The 22,473-nt window shown below is 42.3% G+C and overlaps 2 protein-coding genes across 2 annotated transcripts in view; one reads left to right on the top strand and one right to left on the bottom strand.

The window, feature by feature from the left end:
• Window positions 1-5,770, top strand: part of ppfia2 (PTPRF interacting protein alpha 2) — a gene marked incomplete at its 5' end in the record, with an annotated part of 192,302 nt that extends 186,532 nt beyond the window's left edge. Inside the window, 3 exons of the mRNA XM_080420769.1 lie at window positions 237-396; window positions 2,800-2,895; window positions 4,551-5,770. Of these exons, the coding sequence (XP_080276895.1) occupies window positions 237-396; window positions 2,800-2,861 (222 nt within the window). The 3' untranslated portion in view covers window positions 2,862-2,895; window positions 4,551-5,770. The remainder of the gene's footprint in view (window positions 1-236; window positions 397-2,799; window positions 2,896-4,550) is intronic.
• A 702-nt stretch (window positions 5,771-6,472) lies between these two features.
• acss3 (acyl-CoA synthetase short chain family member 3) overlaps window positions 6,473-22,473 on the bottom strand; it is a 56,239-nt gene continuing 40,238 nt past the window's right edge. The window contains exons 10-16 of the mRNA XM_080421374.1: window positions 16,706-16,801; window positions 15,894-15,957; window positions 11,387-11,468; window positions 10,202-10,324; window positions 9,600-9,699; window positions 8,947-9,122; window positions 6,473-6,906 (exon numbers count right to left, since the gene is read on the bottom strand). Coding sequence (XP_080277500.1) covers window positions 6,823-6,906; window positions 8,947-9,122; window positions 9,600-9,699; window positions 10,202-10,324; window positions 11,387-11,468; window positions 15,894-15,957; window positions 16,706-16,801 — 725 coding nt within the window. The 3' untranslated portion in view covers window positions 6,473-6,822. The remainder of the gene's footprint in view (window positions 6,907-8,946; window positions 9,123-9,599; window positions 9,700-10,201; window positions 10,325-11,386; window positions 11,469-15,893; window positions 15,958-16,705; window positions 16,802-22,473) is intronic.

Genomic DNA, 22,473 nt, shown 5'->3' with positions numbered 1-22,473 from the left:
AAAATATCATTTACAGCACTTTTACATATCCAAAAACAAAAATTTGTCCCAACATCAGCCCTTAAATAGCATAACAAATAGAGGGGAGGGTTTTCAGTCAAACTCTCATTTATGTATTATTGGCATATCGGACTCACAGCTCCATTAATAGCTAGTGCGCATGGCATGAAAGTATTGTTCTATTAACTGTATGAATGTTAAAGATTCTTATCTAAAAACACATCTTCAATCATCAGTATGAAGACAACGACTTACGGGGTCCATCGTGGACGAGGAGACAGTTTCCTCCCCGGGACGTCCATGGCATCAGTATGATGCCTGGATCAGCCGAGACGCTCCCCGCCGGGTTCCGGGTCACCACCGCCTCGGGTCACTCCAGAAGACTGCCCCCGGAAGGTGAGCGCCTGGGTTTGGTGTGTAAGGCCTTTTTATTCTAAATCCATTTGCACTGTAGTTGAACTGAAGATGAAGAACTAGGGGTTATGCACAGTAGCGCTACAACGTTCAGTTATTAGTTATTATCAGAGTGGGGGTCCGGGGTCCTCACCGTGTGTGTCTGTGTGTGTGTGGAGCATTCTGACAATGTCTCTTGTTCTCTTTGACACTGGGACTGCCTTCTCTGCAGTCCTCTATGAGGCGCTGGACGACAGTTCCGACGACATGTATTTGGATTGGTTTCAAGGTCAGCTATGCCCTAGTCCCCTACTGGAGGTCACAGCCTCTAGCCCTGGTGTGCCTTAAGCCTGAGTTATATTAGTTGCGCGCGGGTGTTGTCGCGCACCGAAAATAGCCGATCCACTATTTTTGGTGCGCCGAAAAGATATACTGCACGGTAGGATGGTGTCGTGCCCTGGAAACAGCCGATCTATAAGCTCACAGCCAGTTGCAAGCTTGTAGATCGGCTGTTTCCGGCGCACGACGCCGGCACGCAACTAAGTATGAATCAGGCTTCATTACACGTTGAACACCCCTCTCTGCCCCCACCATCCTGCCATGCAGTATACTGTATCTTCTGTTCTTTGTTGTCTTTCACCACCAACTTTCCTCTCTCTCTCCCTCTTACACATTTTTGATTTCTCTACTATCCCTCAATACCCTACTCCAAGGGTGGGTTTTTGCAAAGTTCATAAACGGTCAGGCGTAAAACCCTGGTGTTCAAAGCTAGGGGTCAAGTTATGGGATAGGAAACCATGCTTACCTCTTGCAGAAGGGTCTTGCTGGTGCAACCCTTGGATGTTAAGACATTAACTCTTTGACTGCCGAGTATTTTCATAAAGTACTCCCCCAGTGCCAGCTATTTTCGTGTTTTTTTTTATTATTACATTTTCATATAGTAAGTCTAGCTGCGGTTTTGAACACATACAATGGTTCCACCAGTAGAGAGCAGCAAATAGACACTTTCATCAGCTCGCTGACTCGCTGCCCCCCCCCCCCCCCCCCAGACTATAGATTATAGAAGTGGACCTCTCCGTTCGTTTTTTATACCGTGTGAAAAACCGTGGGTTTCCCTATTCTGGCCGAAAATGACCGTGGAAAAAAAAAGAAAACCGGAAACGGAATCTGCGTCATAAAACCGGATGCAGATGTGGGTGAAGTGAGTGGAACCCGAAACCTAGAATGAAAAATGATCAGAATAGCGCGACCAGAGATTAAACAATGAACGCGCGTCCAACGCGTCTAACGCGTCGACGGCCAACTGGACAAACTAGCAATTGACGCGTTATCGAGTCAACCGCAGTCAAAGAGTTAACGAAAGCAGCTAAAACAGATGAGTGATGTGAGTGCCGTTTTATGTTGCCCCGCATCAGGAGGTTTTACGTGGGCGGAAAACGCATTAACATAACCACTGACACCGTTTGTCATAACACGTCCCACTCTCTCGCTCTCTCCACTGTTGAAGGAGGACCCTGGTCTAATTTCTCGGTCTATAGAGAGAATTGATGCCGTGCATTATGTTTCTAAAGACCTCTAAATTTGTCCTGGCATTATGGACACACTGTAAGTCATGGTTAGGGATGAGCATCGTTAGGATTTCATCGATTCCCCAAAGGTTAAAAAAAAAGTGAAAATACTGATGTTTAAACTATCACAATTGTCCCTGTAAACTCATTTTACATCAATAAATGTCAACTTTAAGAAATGTAATGAACAATAACCTCTCATATGTTTATTCCATGTCAACACAATGGAAAACAGTAGAAGTTAAAGCTTGTTGTACGCTTTATCTATGAGAGAAATACTGGACTTTATTGATCCCTTCATCTGTATGGGCACCCAGCAAATTGGATTCGGTTCTTACTTGGAACCTAATTTCAATACTGAACCCTAGTCATGATACATAATTGAAACACGTTTTGACCAGAGTTCTGCTCTTAACAAGGTGAATCCCATTGACACTTGAACAATCTTCCCTGTGTGCGTCTTTCCTCCCCGGTCTGTGTTGTGCACAAAAGGTCTGATCATGTTGCTGGTGTGTCCAACACTCAACATTTAAACATCCTTTTGATTGTGTGATGGCAGTGTGCCATGGTATTGTTGCCCGGGTGATATTACAACTAATCCCAGTTGTGCATCTCTGTATGGACGTGTGGGTGTAGCTAGCTATGTATGTATGTGTGTGTGTGCTGTGATTGTACTGCTATGGATAACTATGTGTCTTTACAGTATATCCATGATATTACCCTTGGGCAATCTGATCGCTGTGGATGTTAAAGAGGAATGTTCCCTTGAGAGTGTGGGCCTATTTTCATTTGGAAAAAGGAGTGTACTTTGCTTAATGATCTCTGTCTCCCCCTACAGTTGGTGGACCCTCAGCTGTGCAGCGTCTGGACAGCTCTACGGTGAGGACCTATTCCTGCTGAGAGGAGGAGAGAGGGCGACCTCATAGTGTACGCTGTATGTAACACTCACACGTACACGACCAAAGGTGCTGCCTCTGTGCAGCAGCAACTAATAAAACAGACGGCGGATCAAAGAAAGCAGAGTCACTCGTTTCCCCCAGATAATCATGTTTGTCTGCGGCTTGGCAGGAGTCGGCTGTGTTGTTGCCAGGTAGCGGTGATGAGAAAAGGCAGGGCGAGCAGTGTGCCGTGGTCCTCATACTGATGTCTCGTCTTTCATGTCTGTCCAAAAAAAGGACTAAAAGCGCAGTATACCATCATTCAGTCTGAGCTTTTGGAATCTCTTTCCGCTAGATGTGCTGTGCTACCTTGCTAGATAACCGGGAAAACTTCATTCGCGTCTCTCTGATTGTGGTTACATGCAAAGTCAATGTAAAGGCGAATACACGCACATTCACACTGGCCGTTGTTGTGAATGACGCAATTGGACGTGATTGATGTGGCGCATAAGATGTGAATCACCCGCAAATGACAACGTGAATGGTGACCGTTGCCTCGCAAATCACATGAAAGGACAGGTACCTGGAATATCAACATAAATACACAACATTAAAGGACTTTTCACACGGGAGTGACACTTCACGTTCACTTCAAGTTCAGTGGTGGAGTTGCTACTGGTGTGTGTGTGTGTTTGTATACATGCTCTGCAGTGCCGGCCAGCTCTTTGCAAATCATCTTTCTCTCTCAATTTGAGCCACTAACTTTCCAATAACGTTTTTTTTTCTTCTTATCGGGTTGTACATTCTGTTCAGGCTCGGGTAGGGCTCAGGCTTCAACCCACTCTGGTCAGTTTGAGGTTCAGGCCTGTTGAGAACTCTAGCCCCTCCTTAACACTCGCCTCTAATTTAAAATGAACTAGACTGGGCACCAGCTTACTCGGGAACGATGCAAGTTGTGAAGGCATGTCCCACCCAGTTTTTTAATACCCATTGTATCTGTCTGCCTGTGTCCCTTTTATGCTCATATATGGAGATCCCTTGATGTCATCAGTATATGCCCATATACCTGTATAGGCATATCGGTCAGAGTTCTAGGGCCTATGCTGCCGACTCGATGTCGTGCACTCAAGCCCCTCGGGTCGGCGGCGACGCGCGTGCCAAGTATGAAGTCGGTTGGTCGGACGGTTCTCGAGATACGTGAACTACAGAAGTACAGAGATTCTGTGCCTTTACTGTAAGAGGACAACAATGTGTAGGTGTTAGTGTTGATCTTGTGTAGTCTACACAACATCAACACAACTACAGAAGACCAACACAACACCAGATAATACAGTATATGCCTCTATGGAGTAGATGTTAAATGTACCTCAACATGAACCAGATGTTAACCACATGTCACCACTGCCAACCATGAAATACCTGATTAATAAACAGACAATGAGCTATCCGAGCGCATAATGTCATAGCATCAAGCTGCTTAATCCACTGAGCCCTTACTACTCCTACAATTCAAGCAGCATTGAGTGCACCACTACATCAACTACCCAGCATAGGCTCTAATGCAACTCATTCCCCTTAATTAACACCCCCGCCCGAGTGTGACAGCAAAACACCCACCATAGGAATATGGTCAATTACAAAACATAATAGAGATGAGATATTCTGTTCTCGCCACCCACTTGTTTCCCCCCCCCCTCTCCCTCCACCACAGGTGCGGTTTTAATGGAGCCTGACCACGGAGCTGCTAAGATGGGCCAACTTGCCTGGGAACAAAACATTCTGTCGACACTTCACTGCCAAGAAGCCCTGCCCTCCCTAGTTACAAGAGAGAGTGGGGTGGGAGGTCTAAGTCAGGGGTCTCTCCTGCCAAGCTGCCCTCTCTTTACTATAAGCCAAGCCCCCCACCACCCCCCATGACGTGGGCACCAGATGCCGGTGCTATATTTTCATTTCTACCTTTTACATGTACAGTAACTTGTTGATGCATAATGTACTGTGTATTTCTTCTACAGGAGTTGTGTAGGTTATCTGTAAATGAATATAAATATGGCGTTTTTCTAAATATATATATAAATACACATCTATGTATAAAAAAAACAAATATTCAGAGTTTGTGCAGACGCCCCTGCCCTCTCATTTAGTAGTTCATAGATAAAAAATTATGCTGCTCTTTGAACATTCTTCATGCTACCCCGTCCCCAAAACCATTTTGTACATACGGTTTTATTTTTTCATTGTGCTGGCAATGACAGAGACAATGATGAGGACTCTGTGCTGCTGACAAGAGAGATTTTGGATGTTGAAAACACGTTTAGAACCGGCTATGAGCCCTCAAGTGGTGTACCGACCCATTCTGAGCCCCAAAAAAACTCTCCTCTCTTATAAAAAACAAAATACACAACAGCATTCTGGGAGGATACAGTAAACGCCTAGAGACCTGACAAGCACTTTGATACAACCACAACAACTCTGGACTTTTTACAGCCAAGGACAAAACAAAACATGACACTCCCCCTCAGAAGTTGCACAAACCTTCCTCTCAGAGAACAAGCAGGATGTCATTCATTCTGCTGTACTGTATGTTTCATCAGGCCATGCAGTAGCAAGCCGAACACTCACACTCAGCCAAGCTGGCCTTCTTTTTTCCTCCCAACCCTGAAACTAGCAAACAGAAGAAATAACTGAAAGACAGACCTGCTTTAGCTCATAATGTGCGTAGAGTGTTGATCATGTGATCATGTTGAAGTGAGGTGACCTTTTTAATGACAAAAACCTGTTGCTTGCTGTGACTTATGTTGGTGTAACTTAACTCTTTGTTTCCATCAGAGTTTCCAGGGTAACCTAATGTACAGCCCTAATAGCTGTCTTTGAGTTATTTCTGATGGGCTATTCAATCAAGTCTTTCACCTCGGTTTGTTTTTACAACTTAGATTTGCACGAACGATGAATCACTTTATTTTGTGTCCATTTTGTTTTTATTTATTTTTATTTATTACTACTTGTATTTTGGTCAAAACTAAGTGGTAAGCAAACACATTTTCATTGTCAATAAAAAAACTACTGTCAGTGATTTAAGTTCATTGTTTGCTATTTTTGTACTAACACTTATTTTTCTAATTTCTAACTAACCCTTAGTATTTGTTTTTGCAATCATTTAAATACAAGAACTGACGAACACCCATAGAAATGCAGCATATTCCATGGTAAGACCGCACATTTCTGAGCATAGTAGACAACAGTTTCACCTGTTCCCCACTGTACGGTTACAATCTGTGACTGTTTGAAAACTGCTCAACAAACTGTGTCAGAGGTAGAACTTAAATAAGTACTGTAGGTATTCAGTGAGTGAATTCCAGGAGCAACTCAAAATGGAAAAAGTGAACGGGGAGATTACGGATTTCTTGTCCATCTCTGCTCTGCCAAGAAGTTCAGAGAAAAGATACAGAATTAAAACGCAGGCTGCGAAAAGACACCAACAAAACCAGGGCCGACAGCAATCAATGCAGTATTGTGACACTGCTGACAGAGCAGTGATCGTCACTATTTTGGGAAAGTGCTGATAAATAACATTGGTCATATACAAATCACACAGTAAATGTATGTATATTCTTTTATTAAAATTATGGGGTCAAAACTAGAATCAGTTTATTTAATATTACATCCAACCCTACATTGTGGGTTTTTAATGGTCCATATTACTTCCTTACTATTTGATGTGAAAATGTAGGAAGACTAAGAAGGTCAGGTAATGTTGACCTATTAGCTGCCTCACAATAATCTACACATCTATTCTAAAAGAATTGATTAATTCATAAAATGACTAAAAATGACTATTAAAGAATTCATCTACATTGTCCACAACAAATGTACGTTGATTTGCTCCTGTTGCTTTGATTGAACACTCAGTCTGACAATTTAGCTTATCACAGACTTTCGTGGAGCTCTGTACAGGCTCAGGTTTGACCATCATCCCACTGAGGAGCTCATAGTCCAGCTGCTCTCTCCGACTTTCCTACTTGCTTCTCAATGTCCTTGAACACCTCTGGGTCCTCAATGGTTGGAGTAATCTGTGGGGACAGTTTTTAAACCATGTGTTACTGGTAATAAAGTAACAATCGTTCTTTGAATATTACGAGCGAGATATTGGCTTATGGGAGAGAGCACACCGAAGCGTGATCACAAAAGCATTATTTATAAACTCCAGACAATTCCATTGTTAGCCAGCCGCCTCATTCAAGTTAAGCAATTCCCTTCTTGCCAATCATGCAAGTAGGATGTTTTGGCGAATATCTTGCTCGTAATATTCAGAACAGAGGTTACGTTTGTAGCCTAACTTTCTTTTACCATATCATTTGCTCACGGGAGACTTGATAAACTCCCGTATTGCCCAGACAACTTATCTCGAAGACTCGCCTTGACAGCCTCAAGGGGGAAGGTTCCTTTTATCTATAGCTCACACTAAGGACTGCGTGTGCCAGAGGCGGTTCATTCACATTTAGTCTGTAGAACCTGGCAAAAGTTGAGGGAGAAGCCCAACTTTCCGCAGCACAAATATCCTGGACAGTAAGCCCTTTAAACATTGCCCATAAAGTAGATGTTCCTCTAGTGGAATGCGCATGGAGCCGGGTAGTCGTTGGCCTTTGCTAGAGTAAGACAATTGGATAGCCTATTCTACCCAGTGGGAAAGTCGCTGTTTAGTTATGGGCTCTCTCTATCGGGGAAGATGTTGCATTCCTTTCTCCTTCATCATCTCTGCCAGTCCAGGGATGGAAAGCTCAGGGAGGGTGTGGAGAAAGGATCTTTCCACCCGTAGTGCATCATCTTGTCTGGGCAGCTGGGGAATATAGGAAGCAGCCTTTTGACAGCACGGGATGAACTGGCCCCGTCCTCAGCGTACAGAGAAGCCGGTCTGCCACCGCGTATTTAATGAGCTCGAACACGTCAGTCTCGCTGACATGGGTCGCTGGATTTTCTCCCCGCCGTCCTGTGTCGTCTGAGCCTGGCATTTCCAGCACCAACGACGGGGGACGCACAGCGTCAGATCATCCTCCTCCTCTTCGCTGTCCTCGGAGTACAGGACGGAATCGGACGGCCTCATGCAGTCCTCCAGCACCCTCCTCCTGTTCCATGGGGCCAGCCGCCGCCATCCCCACGTCAGGTTCGTCCTGAGAGAGAGGCAGGAGGCCATCGACATTGTCTGCCCAGTTAGGTATGGGGGGGGAACAGGGTCGAGCTCGTTCTCGTCTGCCTCCATGGATTCAGCGAGCACTGGGTCGTCGGCAAGCTTCGCCAGCTTGCCTAGCATGCGCGCCAGATACCGCACAGGTATCTGCGTGCACTGCTTGCAGAAGCCTGGCGCTTGCAGAGCTCTGGTAGCGTGCTGCAAACCCAGGCATCGAGTATAAGGGGGTGGTCCTGGCTGATGACGCCAGGCCATAACCTTGGTCCAGCCAATGGAATTGTTTGGAGTGTATAAAATAATGCTTCTGTGATCAAGCCAGGGGGCGCTCTCCCATAAGCGAATATTGAAGCGAGTAATGTGATAAAAGAACTTCTGTTTTTCATCCAGTTTGCCCTTTGGAACTTAAAATACTTCAGACGAACCAATAGGAAACTGAGAGGAATGACAATCTACCAGAACCACCCTGAGTTTTGTTACATTCACAAGTGAAATTGCCCACAAGTCATCAAAAGTAGAATGTGAAACAATTGCACAATGCCAGGAGCCCTCCTAATGATGTACAGTAAAAAAATAAATTCAGAATTACAAATTGATGTTTATTGCTTTTGGAGCGCTCATAAATCTACAGTAGGAGTAAAACCACATAAAATCACGGTATGTTAAATTTCCACTGCAATGTTGAAGCTCTCACCTTGTGGCTTAGACTTTTAACAATGAGACATGGTAACCACTTTAAAGCTGGCATCTGTATGTCATAGGTGAAAATGCAAAAATAGCCAATCTACTAGCTCACGAGGCATCACATTGCAACACCTTGTGAGCTTATACTGTAGATGTGCTATTCTCGCTATTCGTTGTATAACAAAATATATAGGGCCTAAGTGGTTAACGAGTTCAGTGGGAGTGAGTGAGAGTTGGCTAGTACCTTGTATGGCTTGCCGTTGACCAGCTTGGCTAAAGAGGCGCGGGGGATCTTGCCGGAGCGAGTCTTCGGCAGCCCTCTGACGAACAACACCTTCCTGAAGGCTGCCACCGGCCCAATGGTCTCTCTCACCAAACTCACCATCTCTTTTATGATCTCCTCCTCGCTCTTCTTCACATCTGAATCACAAACATAATGTAGATAGTGCGTTCAGTACACGCGCACCCATAGAAAACAGCTTTTAGTTTTTCATACTGTGAGCACGCTGATACATCTATATCAGTGGTTTTCAACCCTTTTCATGTCAAGGACCCCCAAAATGATATGTATTTGGCCGCGGACCCCCATCTCAAATATTTTGCTCCAGACAAATGTTCGCTTTAAAAATATATATATATTCAAAATGGTTCATGATTTTTCAAAAATAGATCTACAAGCTCGCCGCGCTATGAGCTTGTATATCTGCTATTTTTGAATAGCCAAAGTATAAAAGGTTAAAATTATTGTGATGCTATATTAACACATTTTGCTGGGGACCCCCTGGTACCCCCTCAAGGACCACTGGTGGTCCCCGGACCACTGGTTGACAACCACTGATCTGAAACTCCATTGACATACTATACTAACTGTACATCTGTGTGCATCATGTTCCTTACCATTCCTGAGGACACAAAGGGCCAATGGGACGTGACCCTTAAGGGTGTCCTCTAGACCGACCACAGCGCAGTCCACAATACCAGGGTGCTGCAGCACAGACTGCAAATACACACAAACACATTATGTACACCAGTGTTGATTTTGACAGCAATTTTTTTTTCGATTTAGTCGACTAAAAAGTATTTCACCGGTGCCTTGTTGGCGTCATAATGGCTGATTTTACATTTGGTTGCATGCTGAAAATAGCCGATCTACAAGCTCACGCGTCGAAGCGCGACGCGTTGTGAGCTTGTAGATCTGCTATTTTCAGAGCGCAACACCCGAGCGCAACCAAACATAAAATGACTCGTCTTTTAGTTCTACTGGATCTCTTCTCCACTAGTCCCTCACTAACATTTTAGTCTAGTTTTTATTTGTTGACAAAATTGTCAATATATTAAGTCTTAGTTAGTCATCATAGCTTAGTTTTTATTTTGTCAGTGAAAAAACATAGTCGACGAACATTTTTCGTCATAGTTTTTAGTCGACGAAATCAACATTGATGTACACTGAGAGAGATGATGAAATCAGGACAGCGGTTCATCTATCATCTTCGCCCTACCTCCTCAAGTGCCCCGGCAGACAGCCTGTGCCCAGCGACATTGATGACATCATCAGAGCGCGACATGATGTAAAGGAAGCCCTCCTCGTCCACGAAGCCAGCATCCATTGTGTCATAGTAACCCTGGAGACCAAACAGGGAGGAAGGATGTCAGCATGAAGCCACTGACCACTTTCAACCTGGTGTGGGCGTGTCATTATATGTGATGTTTTTAATTTTGTATTTATTTTCTATAAACTAAACCGGGTGTCTTTTGTAAGCATGCAAGTGAACCCATTCAATTCGGGAACGCATCTGTGTGTCACTTTCGATTTCTTTGGCTATTCAAAAATAGCAGATCTACAAGCTCATATGCCGCGCTATGAGCTTGTAGATCTGCTATTTTTGAACAGAAAATCGTGAAAATGTGTGCAAATCTTTGAATATATATATATAACATTTTAACTCAAAACTTTGCTTCTGGGGGTCCCTGGAACAAAATATTTTGAGATGGGGGGATCCGCTGACAAATACATCCTTTTGGGGGGTCCTTGACATGAAAAAAGTTTGAGAACCACTGATATGTTAGGATTTAAAAGACATTTGTAGAATCCCCAGTAGCAAAGATTTGAGTTACAAATGTTGGCTTTAAAATATTCAAAGATTTGTAAAAATGTTGACGATATATTCTTATTTTTATAGCAGATCTACAAGCTTGTACATCTGCTATTTTAGAATTGCCCAAAGTATAGAATAATTGTTATAGCTAAAAATCTAAAATGACAGTAAATGTGTTTCCGGATGGAATGGGTTAAGCATGAGGTCATAAAACAATCAATCATAAGCATGCAGTCAAAACCTTTCAACACTAGAGGGCCTCCTTATACCATGTACTCATAACACTTGTATTTCCTAACTTGAAGCTATATCATGCTAGCCAGTGCTATTAGAACTTGCATAAAGAAACACTCATCTAAGCACAAGTCCATTTCAAAACATGAAACCTGTTTCCATGCAGCCTCATTAGCCCTGGTGTCCCTATTTTGGACCTGTCATTATAGATGGAAATGTATTTATATTTTTTTGAGAATATTTTAAGTTATACACAGTGTCTACAATGTCCCAATGCATTGTGAGCTTGTAGATCTGCTATTTTCATTGTACGATGGTGTCGGGCTTCTTGCAGATCTATTTGTGCCAACGTACCGGGAACTTGATGAAGTAGAGCTCTCTGTACAGCTCCTGGTTCTTCCACAGTGACAGTGCTGCACCGGGTGGTAGAGGCAATCTGGGAGCCAAGACCACACACACACACATTAGCTTACCTGACAGTATTTAGTTTAAATCAGTGGTTCTCAAACTTTTTCATGTTTAGGACCCCCAAATTGATCAATACGTATTTGGCCACGGACCCCCATTTGTGTCCTCAAAATGTTTTGATAATAGCAGAACTACAAGCTCACAACGCCTCGTGATGTGACGCATTGTGAGCTTGTACATCGGTTATTGAGCGGTGCAACCGCTCCTATAAGAGGGTTTAGGACCCATCCGTGGTGAAAGTTTTTCTTTCCGTCGTGAAAATTTGTCTTTCGCTGTGACGCCATGCTGTGGAAAACACGCCCATAGGCTAAGCTTTGCAGGACGTGCTGTGATTGGCTAGCGAGACACATGATGAAATTAACTTCAAACTTCGCAGACGCGCCGTGATTGGCTAGCGAGACGCATGATGAAATTAATAATATAAAAAATGTAAGCACCGCTCAATTTACACTAGGTGTGAATTGATCCATGCCGTGACGCCATGTTGTGGCATCACGGCATGGCTATTTATGAATGAACACTGACGCGAATGAGCAGAGGGTGACGTACCAGTTTACATAGATTGTACATTCACTCATTCACACACACATTCATACACCGATGGCGGAGGAAACCATGCAAGGCACCAACCTGCTCACCGGGAGCAACTAGGGGTTCAGAGTCTTGCTCAAGGACTCTTCGACACTAACTCTGAGGGAGGCCGGGATCGAACTGGGAACCCTTCCGGAACCCTCTGTGTTCTAATGACGGCAACTCTACCCATGAGCCATGCCGCCATACAGGGAGTAATGATTTTGAATTGGGAATCCCACTAGTAACGCACCACCTAGATTTGGTGTCATGTTACCTTGTTACAACAAAAATGGACCAATCAGCATCTACTGCTGAAGACAACTCTTTACATTCACAGAAAATGACAAAAGATGAAACCGATATTGAGAACAAAACCACTCTTCTTCCAAATCTTTTGCAGATTCAAACTAAAAACCGAGATGAAGAACAACAACGTCAAATTAAGCAATTGTAAAATGCACTTAGCATAGCTAGACAAACACCAGACCAGAAAGAACTTAACAAGAAAAAAGGATAGAAAATGATAGACTCAAGAGGGTTGAAATAAGACATACACAGACACAATTTGAGGACAAAAAGATGCAACAAAAGAGGGGACCAAAAAAAATACAGCGAAATGAAGAACGTCTAATTGAGCAATTGGAAAATGCACTTAGGACAGCTAGACAAACACCAGAACAGAAACAACTCAGTAAGGTTGAAATGACACATGAACAAACACAACTTGAGAAAAAGACAGAGACAAACATTACCCTGATCAAATATCAGCAAAAACGACGTATACAAACATCCCACCACGATCAACTTCATGACCAACACTCACTTTCAATGAAAAGGAAGAGAGAAGACGACCTTTTCGATTCACTCAGAAAGACAGAACAAGAAACAGATATTTCATGTTCCACTGTTCTTAAAAAACGAAATGAACAACACAAAGGTCAAATTAAGCAATTGCAAAATGCACTTAGCAGAGCTAGACAAACACCAGAGCAAAAGGAACTTAACCATAAGAAAAAGGTTAGAAAGAGAAAGACAAATGATTACTACTGTGAAAAATGCAAAGAAATTACAATCTATAATTACAGATTTGTATTGAAGGTGAAAATATCAGATTCTACAGCCATACAATGGGTGATATGCTTCGATAAAACCGCTGAGATCCTGGTGGGTTACAACGCACAGACTATGGCAGAATTAAGAGACACAGATGAGGCTTCATTCAAAGAAACTTTCCAAAAAGTAACGTCGACCAAATATGTCTTTTTTAATAAAGTCAAACTAGAGCCATACAACAATGAAACTAGACTACAAACTACTGTAATGAAAATATTACCAGAAACCCATTCGAAAGATGACTCATGCCTCACATTGGTCTTACCAACTGGGCACTAACTGGACTGAATCAAGACCCCCGCCTGGCATTACTAACTAGCAGACAGTTACTAATAGACTTCCAAATTAGTGAGAGGAGCCTATTTCTCTTCTTTTTTTTAGCGGTGCTAACCATTCTTATAACTGTGTTTTAATGTATGTATATCGCAGAAAAATTATCACAATAAGTATTTTTTTCTCTTCTTTTTTCTTTGAGCAGTGCATGCCAGAACATGATTTTCAGAGAACATTTTTCTCAATAAATATTTTCTTATGTTATTTTTTTTTAGCGGTACTAGGCGGTCCTATAACTAACTTTGTATGTATGTATGTCGCAGAAGAATGTCACAGTAAATATTTGCACGTCAGAACATGATTTTAATAAACATTTTTCTCAATAAATATTTTTTCCTCTTTTTTTAGAGCGGTGCTAGCGAGACGCATGATGAAATTAATAACTCATAAATAGCACCGCTCACTTCACACTGGGTGTGATTTTTTTTAAATAGCTGATGTACTGTATATAGGGTTAAAGTTTTTCTATGCTATATTTTCTTTAAATTGCCCCCACTTTGAGAACCACTGGTTTAAATAAAATGATAGGTGTACATACATTTTGGGGTTAGAGTTAACCACTTAAACCCTTTACAGTGTAAACTAATAGATGAAGGGTCGGCTGGCTCTGTACTAGGTACGCTGTTTTTACCCCTCTACACCATATCTCTTCGTTGAAAATAGCTGATGTACAAGCTCACAATGCGTGGCGGTTGTGATGGGCTGAATAGGGATACTAGGGTTCAAGTGGTTCAAGTGGCAGACTAGGATGAAGACATACAGACGTCTGGATGTGGATATTATTACACTAACCCACTTGTTGTCTAGACATAATGCCAGTGTCTGCTGAACCTGACCTCACCTGACCCCGCTAAGAACCTGAATGTGCGCACACACACACACACACATCCAAAGAATAGGGGATAGGGTAACTGGGCACTCCAGGGCTTTGTTTACACAGGAGCCAACAGCAATCACCTTTTTATGTATCTTGAGCAAGACGGTCTGAAATCACAATTTTCTTTCTTTAAACTTTTATAGCTTAAGTTTTCAAAACAAAAAGTCTCAGTTTTACGGGTTTGAAAATGCCAGAGAGTGTTGAAGCTAAGCATAAATGTAGCGAAACCTTAGCATTTAAAAAATAGATGCATGTGGATGTAGCCTAAGGACACTAGTGGATTGTTCTGCTGCTTTATTTAGTTCTTGTCTGATGATGGCTCACTGTGATTGTCCAATGCCTGCAGCAAACACGGGACGTCACTCCCAGTATTGTTGCAGAATGGAGCAGAAAAGGAACAAACAGAGACCTGATGATCCATCTTTGTGCTGCTGCCTACGTTTTAACTTAATGAGCCTGTCACACGCCGCTGAGTGCTTTTCATGCAGAAAAGCAACATTTAAAGCACTGAAAATCAAATCCATCAAAAAGGCAAGATAGCCTAATAATTCAATTACGAATTATTTCCTCCGTGGCTTGAAAACGCAAGACATAAAAAGCCGCAACAGGTTGTGAGACTTGTCATTACACATTAACAAAGTGAATACAAGAGTAATAGGACTTCCTCACTTTGTTTATTGCGCTCTTTGAATTTATGCTGAGGTCACAGATAAAGGTTTGAATAGACTTCACTAGACTCTAGAGAATAGGGTGGAAGAATATAGATTTACCTTCTAATGCTAAGCTATGTTGACAGATAATGGCTCTTTTCGTCTGCAAGAACTAAGTAAGATGTGCTATGCAACACATTTAATAGGTTCTAGATCCATTTCCATATGCTATTGTGATGGCCCCCTGGGGCCTTTGCCAGGATTCTGAGTGCCTAATTGTGTTGCAGGGTGCCGGTTGGAGAGTAGGTGTAATCAGGGGAGTGGGGATACCTAGCCACTGTCTCCCACAGAGTATAAAGACCTGAATTTAGATGTGAAGAAACAAAATAGTGGATTCAAACCAGGGACCTTGTGTTTATAAAACACTGACATATTTCTCATGCTATAGAAACATGAGAGATGTTCAGGATATTTGAATACTTAGCCTGTAGCCTAAACATAGTTTTTAGATGTAGAGAGAAAAAGTTCCACAAGCCAGATTTGAACCAACAACCTTGTGTTTATGAAACAAAATCCTCTGCACCACAGGTATAGACCCCTGGGGGACCCTGTTCAAATAAGTATTTAGGATTTTAGTGGTTATCGCTCAAATTTCGAACAAGTTTCAAAATGATATAAGAGCACAGCGTATGTGGTAGTTTTTGTTGCGTTTTCCTACTGAATAACGGGAGATGGGGTATGCTGGTTTGTGTGTGTGTGTGCACACGGGTGTATGCGTGCATGTGCACACTCACAAAAGACAAAAGGGTAAATAAAACTCACGAGTAAGCCGTTCACTGCAGCTTACCTCACTACAATATTTCCCAGGATCCTTGGCTTCACCTCCTGCATGTCATCGTCAATCACCGTGACTAGTGGAGAGGGGAGGGGCATACAGGTACAAATCACATTCAGTGGGCTAGATTTCCCCCACTGTAAAGGGATGTTCACACCAAGCACTATAACCATGACTATATCGTTCACCATTGTCTTTGTTATAGTTGTGGTGTGGACTCTTTAGACTCTTTTTTTAACTATATCTGTATACCGTAGTTACAGTTATAGTGCTTGTGTGGAGGGCCCTTTAAGCTGGAGCACAAACTATTTGTACCGAGTATTCACAGACTGCCGTACAAATCTACAAAAATAAATGCAAAAATACTGCAATGCTAAAGATATAAGTACAATGCAGCACATGAATTGGAAACAAAATATCAATCTAGAATATTAAGTAGATAGATCCAGATACATGTAATGATCATACCTGCCACCACTCCTGATTTTAGCAGGAGATTCCTGCATTTTTACCCTGTGTCCTTATTAGCTCCTGAATTGAAATGTATCCTGAATTTCTCAACATTTTTGGGCAACTCACTTTTCCTATGCTAGAAAAAGCCTGATAAAAGTATCAAACCGCCTGTTAAATTGCACCAGAATACAGGAAATTACATCTACCGTGTTTAAAAGTTTATGGGGGAGGACCCCTAAACACTATTATAATATTATTATTATTATTATTACTACTCTATTATCTGTGGTAACACAGATGATACAACTTGAATGTTCTGGATCCAGATCTGGAAGTCAGCTTTAATCAATGAGGCTACATTTGTGTTTTACCTTTGTATCCTGGGATGGGCTTGCCAGCCGTGCCTGCAGGGGGAGTCAGTGAGTTCCCCAGACCAATGCAGGAGGAGGTGATGGCTGAGCCGGTCTCTGACGAGAGAAAGACAAAGAGACATTTTAACCATCTAATTATGTCCACACATAGGAGAGCATACAGGGACACAAATATTATTAGGTGCAGTAAGGTTACATTCACAAAATCATGGCATATGTCTTCATGATACAATAAGCATGTCACTCAGTACTCTATGGGTATAAGTAACAGCGTCTCCGCCATACAGTACTGTATGTGGCGGCTGCCAATTATAGCAGAGACAGCACAATACTTTGCCAGCCCTTTTGCCTCCTTTTTTGGCCACACACACACACACACACGCACGCACGCACGCACAGGCACACGCACACGCACACACACACACAGACAGCAACAAAAAGCCGATCTACAAGCTCCACAATGCGTTGTGTTGTGAGCTTGTAGATCGGCTATTGCACGTCACTCTGGTACGGACAAAGTAGGACATTCACGGAAAAACAAAGTTGAAATGTGGAGATAGGTGGTTTCTTCCCGACAGTGACAACATATTTATTATACTACAGTCAGTTCCGAACTCAAATTTTCATTGACAGAGGCATTCTAATGAGCCATTAATGCCATTATTATCTTCCAAACAACACTCTGCATGTTTACTTTATTATACCTGTAACCTAGCAACAGCTGACAGAAATAACATTAACCAGCATCTGTTTGCTACTGGGTGAAAATGAATGATGTCTCTGTCAAATCTATTGGCTTTTAACAAATTATTTGTAATAACATTTTTGATGACATTGGACGTAAAACTTGATGAACAGCCTGCACATAAAAATACCCAAAAAGGGACCACAATGAAGGAACACATTTTATTTGAAGAATCGACTTTCAAGCTTTTATTAGTGTCATAATGGGGGTCCGCAGCCAAATACATTTGGGGGTCCTTGACATGAAAATGTTTGAGAACCAATACAGTATACAAGTAGCACATATACTATAAATAACATCAGCCATAGGTTTAATTCTGGCCCTCAAGACCAATAGATATCTACCATATGCTCCCATCATCACGTTTGAAACCTGCTCATGACCTATGTCGTACATAGTTTCTTTTTTCTTAAGCCCTATATAGCTATTGTACAAAATAGCCAATCTACAAGCTCACAACACGACCACATCATGATGCATTGTGAGCTTGTAGATCTGCTATTTCTAATTGGATGAAACATACTGTAAATATCAAACATATAGGACAGTCTACATGCCCCAAAAGGAAATGCATGCATTTAATTCAGTCTGGCCAGAAGCAGGGATAAAACATATACCCACTGGCAATAAAAATGCAGCACCAGAGGAGGATATATCAAAAGCAGCTAGGCATTGACCCCCTATCCCCCAATTCCTCCAGCAATTCGAACCCTGGATGTAAATGCCACATCTTTTCTCTATGTTACGGTGGTTGTTACTTTACTTTACCTGGGACTTTCCTCTGTATACAAATCCCCAGCTACTGTTCCACTGTGGCACTGGGGTTCCTGTGAGCTGTGTTAACCTACATTATGGAGAACTATGACAGTTCCTATGGGCTTCTCTCTCGGGCTCCACCACCCAACACTGCTCCGGTTATCAGTTGGCTTGTTCTAGACGGTCCTCTACTGACCCACACAGTGACACAATCACGAGAAACATATCTCACCAAAATCCTGTTCGGTCTCCCCCAGTTATCTGAGATTGCATCAGACGTTGCACAGAGGCAGCCCAATGATCTGTCTCTCTCTCGGTCTCTTTTCTAGCTGTGAAAAGTTCAGCTTCCAGGCACCGAGCCTGCATACCAACAGCCCCACTTTGCAATCTGTGGGCGTCAATCGCAGTGAAACAGCAACGATACAGACATAACGTCGCAGTCAGGGGGAAAACCTCATTATGTCCAAAACCGTTACTTTTCAGGAAATGTCAAAAAGAACCTGTTCCAATGGATTCAATGTAGTTATTATTTAGTCACAAGCTCTTGTTGATACTTTTCGTTGGTTCAATATTTATGAAACCAACAGATAGCTTAACCACTTTCACAAAAATCTAAAATAGGGGATACAAAAGTTCACGACACGTCGGCAAGTTGCGGCAAGTTTTGAGCTTCTAGATCGGCTATTTGTGCTACTTTTGTATGACACTGTAGGCATGACGAAGTAGGGCATTAAATTACAAAAAAAACATTAAAAGTTGAAATATGGGAGATACAAGGTTTCTGCCCGACAGCAACGATAATATTTCAGAAAAGTTGCTGTTGCATCATGCAGATGTGATAGAATATTATTCTATCTCAACTGCACGTTGTCTTTCTTCTATTCCCGGTCAATGAGACCCACTTTCACTCAGTAGATGTGGGTTGTTATCCAACACGCCTATGACAGGCGACAACGAACACAGCGGAGCTTCTCCAGTTCTATGATCTCTTTTTCTTTCTTGAAGATTCTTTGTACTGCTAATCAAAACAGGCCACACAGCAACAGACCTACTTCGTGCCCTCAATTGCACCGGCATCAAAGCCTGAGCTGTTACACTTGGGGGATCTGGGCTGTGGGGGCTGTGGTGCAGAGATTGAGCTATCAAATGAAGCTGGGGGAAGGGCCACCAAATTGGCCTCTGAACCAGCGATGTTCCGCGCCCCTAACACCTCATTCATCAGGGGCAGGTTAGTCGCTCCCTGCAGAGTTCAAAGCCCCATCAGGTCCAGATGCAGCTCACCACCAACGAGAGAAACCATATTTTATATCTTTCGCCCCTTCGGTCAAAGAACAGGATAGCGTGCAGAACCAATCAAAAGCAAAGAAGCGTACGCTTCTTAAGCACACAAACCCTAGTGTCCCAATTATTTCTGGGGGCAAACATTCGACGAAAACAGCCAATCTACTTCTAGATCTGCTCATTTCAGCAAAGAGATATATTTCTAGTCAAGCGAAAACAAGGAAGGGACCAAGTATATAGAGCCCTGGGGACTCCGATGAATAAAGTACAAGGTTTAAGTGGTTTAGCCTAAAATACTTCACCATACGACAAAATGCTTGAAAATCTGCAATTCTTTAAAATTACAAAATCTTGGGGGAATTTTGAAACATTTTGCCTATAATGATGCATCAAATAGGGCAAAGGGGAAATGACCACTGACCACACAGGACTAGGGATGGAGCTCGAAAACCGGGTCCATTATATACCCGGGCATGAATTTATCGAGACCCGGGTATCGATAAGCTTTGGGCTTGTCGAGCCTGTTATCGAGTGCAGCGGCCCATGACGTCATGTCTAAACTAACAAAACAAGAGGCGATCAAGAAATAAATCTAATCACCCACGCTGGCACAAACATGTCGGTCTAAAAGTGTATTGATAGCTGCAAGTTGTGCCAAACAGCGCTGCCCGGGGAAACAAGGAAGATGAATTTTATTGGCTCACTACATCACTATTTTAAGGGGGCTGTAAGCGTCCATTTGGTTCCATTTGTACACTCGTGGGTGGTTGCGTCGTTGTTGTGTTTACATGTGCGGTGCAGCGGTGAAACAATGGCGTTAACGAATGAAACGCTCAAAAGTTTCACTCGTCCTCTTCTACCCAAGATAGCAAGTCTCCGTGGACAATTTTAATAATCCAATTGATAATAATCCGTTTGGGATCTCCCTGTGAATGAATAACTAGTGTTGCTTGAGCGTGTCCGTCTTCTCAGTCTATCGTTGCCGAAAATGGCAGATCTACAAGCTCACAACGTGGTGCGAACAGACGCAGTGTGAGCTTGGAGATCGGCTATGTTTGGTGCGTGACACCGTCGTACGATGAAGTATAAATTGCGCTTTTAAAGTGACAGTACACACATTAACCGTTTCTTCAATATTATTTTCCAAAAGTAAAAAGGTCACTTGCCTTCTGTCTGTTAGAAAAGTACTGTATTTGAAGGCCCTAGTAAAATGTAGTGCGAGTGATATATTTTGGTTAAAACAAAGAAAAAATTATAGAAAAAATAAATATGCATTTTTTTGTTTATAAAGAGTTGAAGAGACATTTTATAGTAATTATTACAGTACTATTCATAATATAAAGCCATTTAACACTTATTGCACATTATATGAATGTTTGTTTTAATGATAGGCAAAAATATTTAAAACTTTTGTCATCTTCATTTAATTTTAGATAGTGGTCAGCCACAAACTCACTGTCACAACTGGCCAATAAAAAAAGATACCGGAGCTCCATCCCTACACAGGACTGATTCATATTGGTGAAAGGATAAGGCATGAGCCTCGTTAAAAGACCACTTTTTTTTTTTAAAACACACCACGGGCGCAGAGCAAATCCACTGAACTGTCTCAGGATGAGTGGTGTGTTTATAAACTACTGTTTGCAGCAGCAAGACCTCAGGCTGCAAGCTGTGAAAGAACATAACTGGCACTTATTTCTTCTGTAGTAGAGGAAATCTCTGCTACAGGCAGACAGACAGTATTAAGCATGGACACGCTGGACTGATGCCTAGTTTTCTCACTAAAATGCTTTCTGTTATTTTCATGACTCCAACAAGACAATAGGGTTCAGTGTCAAGCAGGTTGTTCTGAAGTCGTTTCCTCAGAGCTCCTGAGGTCACCCATCTCAGTTTGGATGCATGCATGGCCATAATAGATCAGAAAAATAGCAGGTGTTGATCATACATTCTCCCTGTTGGGTAGAGAACCCCCCCTGCTGCTCTGAAACACAGTAGGAGACTATTCTTGAGGCTTGGTTGAGTGACTATACACAAACAAAATTGTCCGTGTTCGGGAACAGAAGTGAGGCGGGGAGGGCGATCTTTGTCACTGCGCTAGCAACTCCTACAGCTGGGGTGGCGCCTGTCAGTAGGGGGTGTTGAACGGGAGGAGTAAGATGGAGAAGCTACTTCGTCACTAGCAGGTGAGCCAGTAGGGTACAATAGCAGTGGCAAAGTGGATACTTAGATGAAAGATAAAAATAACAAATCTTGAATCAGACAGCTCGGTGTCCAGAAACCAATCAATACAGAATACACATACGGCAAAACCATGCATGCATGTTTCAAAACGTACAAGAAAATGTTAACTTTTTGAAATGTTTTACTTTAATTTCCTAATCGGAGTCAATGGGGCTCCAATCACACAGAAACCTCATAGTCATACTGTATGTCATAGGCATGGTCACATGAAGATCCCATTGGAGCTAGTTTCCAGTTAAAGTGTCCAAAATACAGTATGTTAGCAATTTTACAGCGTAGTGCCGTAGCGGTAATTCAGACTGCTGCATAATGTGATACAATGTTAGAGGCAGACCAAAATATCATCCAGACCAATATATCGTATATTTATATATTCAAATGACATTATTTGACTTTTTGGACGACATCTGTATCAGCAATTACGCAGCCGATGTGCCCCAGTTTTTAACCACTTCCAACCTGGTATCCCTATTTTGGGCATGTGAATATCTAGGGCATAACTAGGTGAACAACGTTTTCAAAAAGTTTGAATAGGGCATAAGGATTAAATAAATGTTTTTCTATGCAACTTACTAATGCTTAATTTATGCTGTGCCGTGCATCAGAAACATTGTTCTCAAATTGCTCCTGCCAGTAAGAAAAAACGTCTTTATTCTTTAATTAATTAATTGTGAAAAAATCTTTTTGTGAAAACTGTTTTTTTTTAGGTAAGCCTCTGAAATGCGAGAAAAGCAGGCCCCAGGTC

This window comes from Gymnoscopelus braueri (assembly GCF_963280865.1).
Source record: "Gymnoscopelus braueri genome assembly, chromosome: 23".
In the NCBI taxonomy this organism is placed as follows: Eukaryota; Metazoa; Chordata; class Actinopteri; order Myctophiformes; family Myctophidae; genus Gymnoscopelus; species Gymnoscopelus braueri.
This window is presented reverse-complemented; position numbering and strand designations above follow the sequence as displayed.